This window comes from Heliangelus exortis, chromosome 3 (genome assembly GCF_036169615.1).
Source record: "Heliangelus exortis chromosome 3, bHelExo1.hap1, whole genome shotgun sequence".
NCBI classification, from domain to species: domain Eukaryota; kingdom Metazoa; phylum Chordata; class Aves; order Apodiformes; family Trochilidae; genus Heliangelus; species Heliangelus exortis.
Genome location: NC_092424.1, coordinates 64,405,870 through 64,416,921, shown reverse-complemented (window position 1 = coordinate 64,416,921; position 11,052 = coordinate 64,405,870). Strand labels below are relative to the sequence as shown.

At 40.4% G+C, this 11,052-nt stretch overlaps 1 protein-coding gene across 1 annotated transcript; it reads left to right on the top strand.

The window, feature by feature from the left end:
* The first annotated feature begins 260 nt into the window (after positions 1 to 260).
* GJA1 (gap junction protein alpha 1) lies at positions 261 to 9,560 on the top strand. The gene is made up of 2 exons (XM_071741046.1): positions 261 to 493; positions 6,505 to 9,560. Exon 2 carries the CDS (start codon positions 6,521 to 6,523, stop codon positions 7,664 to 7,666), a length of 1,146 nt encoding a protein of 381 aa, XP_071597147.1. The 5' UTR covers positions 261 to 493; positions 6,505 to 6,520; the 3' UTR covers positions 7,667 to 9,560.
* The last annotated feature ends 1,492 nt before the right edge of the window (positions 9,561 to 11,052 follow it).

The window sequence follows — 11,052 nt, the reverse complement described above, 5'->3', positions numbered from 1 at the left end:
GAGGGGAAGGGGTGGAGGGAGAGAAGGCGGAGGGGGAGGGAGAGAGGGGGGGGTGCGAGGATGTGGGGTGGTTGCTGACTGCCCTTGTATTTGTTTTGTTACATCAGCAAGAGAGGACCTTCGTGCCCCCTCTCCCTCCTTCTCCCCAGGCTGGTTTTTGCTGTGCCTTCAGCTTTCTCCGCCTCCCCCACCTTCCTCCCCTCCACTCGCAGCGCGCCCCTCCTCCTGGGCTGCCACCCCTCCTCTTCCCCTCCTCTTTCACAGTAGGGCTTGAAAAGTTAAAAGCTCTCCCAGCGTTCCAAGTGAGAAAAAAGTTTTACGAGGTATCAGCACATTTTCTTTCATTAGTGGGGAAGGCAAGATGAAAAATACAAAACAGCAGTAGACTTTTAAAGTTTAAATAGACAGGTCTGAGTGCCTGAACTTGCTCTTCCATTTTACTTTAACCCTCTAAAGAAGTATTCTGATCCAGTTTCACTGCTGTTCAGCAAGGGTAAGTTAAAAGTTTCCTTTTTCATCTGCTTGTGTATCACTTTTTCTGAAAACTTTTTTCTTTCTTTCTTTCTTTTGACCTCAAGAATTCTGAGTTACTGCGCTGAGGGCTGAACTTGTTTAAAAATACACATCCACAAAAGCGTAACTTCTCTTAAAGTGCTGAGTTCAAACTTGTAGGAGTTCTTTGCTTTCTTGGGTCATCTCTCTGTACGCTTCTTCAGCTCTTACACGACTTAGAAAGTTTCAAGTTCTGACCTCGTTCCACGGAGGGAGAAGCTGCGGTGAAGTTGTAGCAGCAGGGCTGGCTGAGTTGCAGACTTGTTGCTGGTGTTTGGGTGAAATCGCTTGTCCGTCTTCCTCGCCTCCGATTTAACGTGGGCTCCTTTAAAGAAAAGACGAGGTGTGCGCTTCAGTCTCCTCTGTTGTGCCGAAATTGCATCAGAAGTTAGTACCTTGTCCCGGGTGCCTCTCATTTTTGCCCCACACGTTTTGCTTTCATATGGAAATCCTGATTGATGCCTAATAGTTTGGGCAGAGTAAGGTTCTTAATTAGGTGCTTTGTTAAATACTGCAGCTACTGAAGTGGTGACTTTCACGTGGTCTTCCTGATAAGTTTTCCCCATTTCTTTTAAAATGGGTGTGATAAAATCCAGACATAGGTTACGGATTTTTAACCTGCTTTGTATATAGTTACTCTGTTTTAGCAACCTCGGTGAAGGATTTTAGAGGAGGAATGCGAAATACCATGATATTCCTTACCACGTTGGCAGTGTCTGGGAAAGTTTTGGGTGGATATAAATGAAAATTGTCTACGAAGAACTGTGGAATATCCACAATATGTGTCATAACGTCAATACGGCACATTGCCTTTATGTTACCTCGAAGGCTTAAATACCAAAATGCAGAAGAAAAAACAAAAACACACACACACAAAAACGCTCAAGCAGCATCTCTTGAAGAACTGAAAAGCTTTTTGCATTTCTAAGCTTGGAGTGATTCCTTATAGCAGTTGTTGCCTGCTGCTTGCCAGTAGTTAAAAAAGCAACACGAGGAGGCAGGGGGAAAAGCCTTCAGCTGAAAGACGAAGCACAGTTTATCTTATCAAGTAACACGCTTTCCTCTTAAACAAGAATATTGTGTGCTTATGTGTGTCCTCACATTTTGCCTTGAGATAACCAGAGAGCTGCGTGAGGTGGCTTATTTCGTCTGAGGAGTTGCTTTGTATTTCTGTGTGAGAGATTTATGACGGAACCCTCTGCTAATGGGGACAAAAAATGGGCTGCAGACACCTTGTGCCTGACTTGTGTGTGCATGCGTGCGCGTAGGGAGCAAGTTGGAGGACTTGAGTGAAGCTTTCATCCTGCCATTTTTAACATCTGGACAGCACACTACACTGCAGAATTTAAGCCTCTAGTCTTTGGGATGTTTACTGAAATGTTTCCTTCAGAAACTTCAAAGCCAGACACTGGCACTGACCCATGATGCCTACCGAGCATACAAATGGGAGAGGGGTAAGCAGCAGGCTGTATTCAGGAGAGGGACACAAGGGATTTGGTTTGTGACAGAAATCTGAATGCTCATACGCTCCGCAGTGCAAACAGATTTGACACTGTGAAGTTATCTGGGCTCTCATACTATGCAAGCCTGAAAGATTGATTTTATTTGTCTCTGAAATGGACGTCAGTTTAGGCCAAAGATTCCTGTGGGCATGAGGAAGGTTAGATGACATTGAGCAATGTGTCTGTTTCATCAGTTAAGTTGCTATCTTTCCCCCAGTCTCTGGTATCTCCTCCCCGTGTTACCCACTGAGTTTATCTCCTGTGGAGCCACCTGGTCTGTTGTTTATGCCACCCGTACATTTTAGAAATCCAGATTTCAAAATCTGCAAGCATCAGAGGGCCTGAGGGCCCCTGAGGCAATTGAGTGTTTCTTCTCTTAATTCCAAAGTGAGTCAGGAGAGGGATGAATCTGGGCAGTATTGGAGAGCGTAGACCTGACTTGTGCAGCTAGAGAATGTCTGAGAAATTGCTAATGGCTGCTTTGGGTCCATTTGCAACTATGCTTTATAATTAAATTAGGCGGGGAGGGTACAGCATGGGAGAGGCTATAGGGTTGATCCTCTGGTGGCTGATCAGCAGCCATACTAGCAGGCAAGGAAAAAAGCAGGTAGCTGTGACATTTTAAAATTCTAGGTATTGCAGCCATTTAGTGTGTAGTTTTTATCCAGTGGATGAAAGTACATGAAGCTTATATGCAGAGGTATAAACTACACCTTCAAAGGGGAATGTCTGAAAGACATTTAATGACTTTTGAAGACTTCAGAAAAACAGCCTTCCTTATTCCAGCCCTTCAAAACCCAGTTGTACACAGACAGCTGCCTTCTCTGCTATGTGGGTTGCTTTTGGGAATTACTCAAGCTGCGTGATGTTCAAGGTCCAGAATCTTCTCTTTTGTTGTCTATTTATATGTGTGAGCACACAGGAAAAAGGCAGGAGAGGTAGGAAAACCAAAACTTTGGCGGGTTTCCCAACTGCTTCAGCTGCAAAATCCCATTTTAGATCCCACTCTAACCCTTACTGCCCTTCCATCCACTAGCATGTGACCTTCTAACACTCTAGTAGAACCTGGGCATATTATAACAGCACTGAGTTTGCATTATTCTTCCTGGAAAATCTGCACCAGATGGCATGATGAATGTGGTCCATAAAAACAGTGATAGATTTTCTTAAGTGTGGCTTACAAATCAAATTTCTTATATATGTGATTATCTAAAACCTAGGCAGATGAACACTATTGTATCTTCCGAAGCTGGGTGGCTTTTTTCCTGTCCTTACTGACACACAGTAGGACCTGGAAGAAATCCATCTTTTAAAGAGTTTACTAGGCTGGCATTAGTCTTTCTCAGAAAACGGTTATAATCCTGTAAAATAATAATCAGTAAGAACTCACGAAACACAGGTTGCCATCATCAACCATATCCTTAAATTCCTGAAGCACTGAAATTGTACCAATCAATCAGGTCAACCTGTGTCTTTCAATGGACTCATTTAAGGTATTTGGAAGTGTTAAAAGAAGTAGAAGTCCAGAATGCTGAAGAGCTGTTTTAAAGTTTATCTTCCACCCATTTCAAACTATTTACAAAGCTAGAATACCTAAGTAAGTGATTGATACAAAACTTCTTTTTAAACCTGGTAAACTGATATTGTAATCAATTAATAAAAATTATCTTTCAGTGCCCTGAAAGTAAACAAATCAGATCTGATGAATGAATTTTCTCTACAATAAAACAAAGTAATGTTTCATAAAGCAACAGAATCCACTTAAGTGAAGGAGTAATGCATTTGTGCCACCACAAGGTTATCTGATTAACAGTACAATGTTTTGAATTGATGTGGGGTTTTTTTATCACTAGCAAAGGCTAGCGTGTAACTGATCTCTTTAAAAGAAACTGCTTTTCAGAACTATGTGTGAGTAATTCAAGCACAGAATGTTTCCTCTTTGAGTTTATATTGCCAGAGGACATAAATGAAACTTAGCAATTTTGCATGCTGAAGCAAATTAAAAAAATAGGTAGTAAATTTTCAAAATATTGCAGGGTGGGATTCAGTAGGTCAGAACTGAAGTAAATCGTGTTGTATTAACGGACCAGAGTGGAGTGTAATTAAAAAACAAACAGCACATAACTGCCTAGACATAACAGGTCCTCTGTTTTCTTAATCAAACTTTCAATCTGAAACAATATTTAGACAGTAAAAAAATACGTTGAGTGTAGAAAGTTTGTAATGCAGTAGTTTGGAATCGTCTGAAAGCTGAGTAATTAAATCAAGAAGTTTTTACTTGAAAAAGGTTCCTTCTGTCCACTTCTACTTCTAGGACATGAAGCAAATAGCTTCCCCTTAAAACAAACTTCACGTGTTGTGTAAGTTACAAGCTGTTCTCTGTTTTAACAATCCCAGCCAGAGGAGGAACGTGGTCACATTTTATTCCAGACTTTCCCGAAGACCTCCGCGCTGGTGTGCCTGACTCCTCCTCTGCCACCTCCAGCCCCTAAAGACGAATTTGCCTTTCCCAGGAAGGACCAAAGCTCTGGGGATGGCTGGAGAGAGGTCGCACTCCTCCCTCCCAGTAGGGGCTTCCAGATGGAAAAAGTCTGAAGCAGGCCTGATCCTTTGATGGGGCTTCATTCACGTGAAGACCTAATTATGTGGGGAAGGGTCTGCACTCGGCAGTAGGTAAACTTCAGAGCAAGCTGACTCAGCAGGCTGAGGAAATGGCCCTGGGATATTTTGCAGGGGTTCAAAGATAATTGGCATCTCCAAGATTTCCGAGCGAGTACTTTAAGCACTTGTCTCCCATTGCTCTCTCCAGCTCTTTCCAATACGGTGTGTTTTTATTTGGCATCTGTTGTTATGATTGAGTTTGCCAGACTTATAATCTTCTGTTTCCAGTGACTCACTGCTTCTTGAAAGAAAATCTCCTTGGTGCTAAAATTTCCTATTTTATGAATTATCCAAAAAGGACTTTTTCTATAAATGACCTTCACTAGGGACTATATCCATGATGCAATGGGGAGGAAGTAATTTGGACATTATCGAAGCCATTAATACCAGGAAGGGATTATTCAGCATGCACGGAACAATATCTATACCCAGCAGCATCTGCTTTAGAAGGGAAGCTTTGTGATTATTTTTTCTTTTGAAGTGCTCAATTTCACATGCTTGTTGATGTGTGGACAGATAAAATGTTAGGTTTTTATGCAGCTAAGATTGCTCTTCTAGAGTTGATAAAAATCCTATAGTGAACTTTTTTTTTTTCTTGTAGGCATCTAGAACATCAAGTAAGCCATTTCATTTGTTTTTATGCCATGCGCCATTTCATTTGTTTTTATGTCATGCTGCGTATTTCCAGATATCCCCAAGAAGCTGCCTCTGTCCCAGAAATACGCACTTTAAAACCCAAGTAGAGAGAGAATTTAAACTTGCAGTGTTCAACACTTGGAATGCAAACTGCACGCCAGGAGTTGCCTTGAAAACAGAAAGAGCTCATTTACCTTTTTTTCTTGCTAAATCTTTTTTCCTTTCAAAACAAAGTGAAGGAATTTAAGTACAAAAAGGTGCAAATACAAAGCTGAAACTGCAATAAATTAAGCAAACCACAGATAAACAGGAAACCAGTTCCTCCAATATGGTAACATGAGCTTAGCTGTGCTTCATGTTTTTGCTATTTTTGGTTCCTTCATAAAAGTGTAGGTAAAGAATAACAACCTTAATCTCTGTGCTGCACATATTAATGAAAATTGTATTTAGATAGCAAGTTTTCTGAAGATGCATATAGGATAAACTTGGCATCTTTAGGATTGTACTCTTAAATATAGTGATAGGCAAGAGCTCAGTTCAATCTTGTTGTAGGAAAAGTAGCATGTATTTTGTAATGATAAAATTTTAGGTATTTTACCCTAAGATTAACATAGTATATAATATTTTGTATTTAGGTTATATTGTGGTTTGCTTCCTTATTCTCACAAAGAGTGAACATAAAAATTACCATGAATGATCCACACTGAAAGAGATAAATCTTTAATTTCTTCCTAGCATATTCAGTCAGTGCTACTACATACTTCCACACTGTTTCAGCAGTGTGTCACAGATATTTTTTACCCAGGGCAAATGTAGATCATGGAACTGAGGTTGCCACCAAGGGAGCTGAGCCAACCACAGTATAGGTTGTCACAGACTTCTTGAAAAGTGAAGTGAAATTAGAAACCTCTTTCTTTCATTGTGCTCTGAGACATTATAGGTTACTTTCTATTTTCAGCTTCCCTGACTTTGCACTCCACCTGCAGACAAAAACCCTGGTTTCTTTACAGATGTGTGAAATATATTAATTAAAACAAAGCTGACATAAGTGCTCTATTGGCATTGGTCTGCCATTCAGTGTATCAAAGGTAGTAAAAAGTAGTCTTATCAATCACTTTTTTTTTTTCTTTTTCCCTTTTGTGCCCTTCTTTAGCCAACATCCTGTGAAGATGGGTGATTGGAGTGCCTTGGGAAAACTTCTGGACAAAGTTCAAGCCTACTCCACTGCAGGAGGGAAAGTATGGCTGTCTGTCCTCTTTATTTTCCGCATCTTGCTACTGGGGACAGCAGTCGAGTCAGCCTGGGGAGATGAACAGTCTGCTTTCCGGTGCAACACCCAACAGCCTGGTTGTGAGAACGTCTGCTATGACAAGTCCTTCCCCATCTCCCACGTACGCTTCTGGGTCCTGCAGATTATATTTGTGTCTGTGCCTACCCTCTTGTACCTAGCGCACGTGTTCTACGTAATGAGGAAAGAAGAGAAGCTAAACAAAAGAGAAGAAGAGCTCAAGGTGGTCCAAAATGACGGCGTGAATGTGGAAATGCACCTCAAGCAAATAGAAATTAAGAAATTCAAGTATGGGATCGAAGAGCACGGCAAAGTGAAGATGCGTGGTGGGCTGCTCCGTACTTACATCATCAGCATCCTGTTCAAATCTGTCTTCGAGGTGGCTTTCTTGCTTATACAGTGGTACATCTATGGGTTCAGCCTGAACGCCATCTACACCTGCGAGCGCGACCCGTGCCCGCACAGAGTGGACTGTTTCCTCTCCCGTCCGACCGAGAAAACCATTTTCATCCTCTTCATGCTGGTTGTGTCTTTGGTGTCTCTTGCCTTGAACATCATCGAGCTTTTCTACGTGTTCTTCAAGGGTGTCAAGGATCGTGTGAAAGGGAAAACCGACCCCTACTCCCACAGCGGTGCCATAAGCCCTTCCAAGGACTGCGGCTCCCCCAAGTACGCTTATTACAATGGCTGCTCCTCCCCAACTGCCCCCTTGTCTCCCATGTCTCCCCCAGGGTACAAGCTTGTTACCGGAGACAGGAACAATTCCTCCTGTCGTAACTACAATAAACAAGCCAGCGAGCAAAACTGGGCCAACTACAGCGCGGAGCAGAACAGAATGGGGCAGGCTGGCAGCACCATCTCCAACTCGCACGCCCAGCCCTTCGACTTCTCCGATGAGCACCAGAACACTAAAAAACTGGCGTCGGGACATGAGCTGCAACCCCTCACCATAGTGGACCAGAGGCCTCCCAGCCGAGCCAGCAGCCGAGCCAGCAGCAGACCTCGACCTGACGACCTGGAGATCTAAGCTCCAAGCTGCAGTACTTGTCAACTATGAAACAACGTGCATTGGAAGGTGCAGTCAGTGCTGATCTTGTTCCAGTGGAGGTGGTACTTAACAATCTCAAGCAGGAGATTTTAACAGTCATAAAAACAAGCAAACAAACTTTTAAAATACTTGCTGGTTTTTCTGGGGGGATGTGGGGTTGGTGTGGGGTGGTACAGTACACATTGGTATTTAATGTAGCTGGTTTAAAGAATTTAAATACTAAAAAAAAAAAAAAAAAAAAAAAAGGAAAAAGATAGATAGTCAGTACTAAGGTAGGGGGTTGTTTTTCTAGGAAAGCTGTAAATATCTGAGTGTATGTGTATGTGTGTACTATCATGTTTGTTTCTAAAGAATCTTCTGTAATACTAAAACCCAATAATAACTGAACTCACATTTGTCAGGGTGAAGTGCTGCCTGAGGATGAAAACATTTTTCCTATTCAACAAGCAAAAAAGTTCAGGATTGCCTCTGATCATTTCTCTGTCAAGAACATTCCATTCTTAGAAAGTGCACTTTGAAGGTAAACTTTTGTACGTGGTCCTCTAGGTTGTCTAAAGGCTCCCATGAGGACAATCTACAGCCTTTGAATTCTTCAACTCAAATTTCAGACATGGCCCACCAAGAAGTACTTGGATCACCTGCTTTTCCAGCCCTTCATGCAGGTAGATTAATGATGTGTGTAAGTGGGATGACTCCACACTCACAGAACCAGCAACCACACTCTCTTGCCCACAGTGGTATTAGTGTCCTGCTGCTCACATACAGTCCAATTAGCATCATGTAAAACCTACTTTACTGCAACTTGCAGAATGAAGCATTGAGACAGGCAAGCAACAGTCTTCAATGGATTTTATCACATCTTTAAGTGAAGGGTGTACACGTGTGTGGAGGTGGAAGTAAAGGTAAACACAAAACACTCTCAGAAGCACACGTTGAGAAATAAATGCACATAGATTACTTGCAGTTGACACTTTCTCATGGATATTGTGAAGATGTGGGCCACTATGGTGTTTACATTCTCTGATTCCTTCAATGCAAGTGAAGCACATGTCATTATATTTTTTTAATTCTATGGAATATTTTCCATGTATCCTAAATGGATGCTTTTTTAAAATTAAAAAAATTAAAAGGGCCTAATCCTGGGTGTTTTGCTCTGGAAAGTCTCTCTTTTAAGTCAGTGGGAGTTTTGCCTGAACGAAGGCTCCAGGATCAAGCCCAAGATGTAGCGAACCATGTTCTTGCTGGCATGAATGATTTTCTTTTGTAGAAGTTAGGGGTGGAAAAGACCCATTAGGTCATCTAGCTGATCTCCTTGATAGGTAATAATGATGCTTGAATGATAGAAGATGTAGTACTGTAAGCAAGCTTTAGTCTTTTATGTGAGAAACTTAGGAGAAATGCTTTGTGCTGGATTAATAATAAAATACGCCTACATGGCTTTTGCAGTAACTGGTATTTTTCTTGTTTTAAGTATTCATGTTAACTGAACAGTAATGTCCACTCTGAGTTCCTAAATGGCTCTGGCAACTTTAGTGTTTACACTTAGATTTTGTTTGAAATGCAAGTGAAGTTGAAAGGATTTTGAAGAGTACAGTTCTAGCTAATTTATTTGAAATATATGCTAAAGAAATCTACCAGTTTCTTCAAATGCATTGCCTCTTAGCTGAACACAGATTGACCAAGGAAATACATAGCTTGGTTTCATTTTGCAGCAACACAGATAAATTGTTTCATTTAATTCATTATATTAATTTGTTTGACATTCCATGTTAAACTACTGTTGTGTTCAACTTCATTGCATGTATGCAACCATAGTCCATTGGATCATGTTGTCTGGAGAACATTAGTCAATAAAGTTTTAATTTAGTATAAATATATTTTCTTACTGTCTTTTACTTTTTCATATGTCCATAAATCTTTTGTTTCAGTCATATAAACCAAAATCCATCCTTCCCTCTTCATTTTTCTCCAGTCACTCTGCATTTCAGTGGTATTCTTGGTTTAATCCATCTGGATTTACATGGAACTGAAATTTCACAGGCATATATATCCTCACAACACTGGAAAAACAGGCATTGCTTGTGCCACTCCTGGAACAAAGTCCTACTCAACATGAACTACTGTAATTCCAGTCTTGCTATGAGCCTCAAAGTATTTGCTATTAAAATAATAACTATTATAAAAAAAGATAGTGTTAAGATACTATTGCATAATTTTTCCAAACAATTTGTATATATGGCATAGATTCAACATTATTAAATCGTTGCCTCTAGTTTATATTTCCCTGTGTAATCAGATTGATTGACTGACAGTCTGGAATGAAATCCTCATTCCTTCAGAGTCAATGAGAGAAAGGAACTGCATTTGATACAGATTTTTTTTTTTTGTGTACTGTCTACTGCCTCACCATTTTGCTCCTTTTCACGAATGAAGATATAAAGAGCTTGGCTTTCCAGCATTGGACTCTTAAGATGGTGGGTCAGCTCCTTTTGTATTTGAAAATACAAAATACAATGGTCATGCAGTTTTCATACAGCTTTCTACTTACAAATTTGCTTGCTATTTTAAATACAAATTCTTTTCCCTCCAATTAGTGAAAAATGGGGAAAATAATTAGGACAGTGGTAGTGGATTTACAGCTGTGAAAGGTACTTCCAAAGCACCAGCACAAAGAGTGACTCCTTGGTATATTCTTTAAATACTGTGTCTTCTTTAAGCTGGCTTATCCTAGTTCATCTGGACAAAAGGAAGGGTATACCAAGCGTAAAACAAGGATATAACTTGTGTGCCATGCATGCAATTTTTATAGGTGTTGTAGGGCATCTCTGTGGCAGCAGTTGTATTGTCTGCAGCTGACAAAAAATATGATAAAATGCTAGAGCATATTTCTTAACTTCTGTAGGGGGGATACATTAGATACTGAATCCAAACTGAAAAAGAGACTGTAAAAATACACCTCTCAAGGTTTTAAAAACAAATTGGTTACAAATAAAAAAGCAAGAAAACTATGTGAAATCTATTAAGTAGTAAAAATTTATGTTTTGTGTAGAATTATTTTGAAAAAACACATGTTCATCCTAAGGCACCCACCCTTGACCAGTGGTTGGAAATATTTGTAAAGAGTAAGCTTAGAAGTTCAGCAAGTTACAGACAGCCTGAAACCTATATGCAGATCACATAATTTCAAGGTATTTTAAATACAGTGAGCACACAAGGTTATTTCCGAATTTAGAAATTAAATCCTCACGTTTAAAGTGGACACTACAGTAACAGTTTGAGAACTGGAACAAGCTCACAGAAACTCTTGAGTGTACCTGTCACACCCCCTGAAATCAGGCATTTTTAAATTATGTACTTGTCTCACT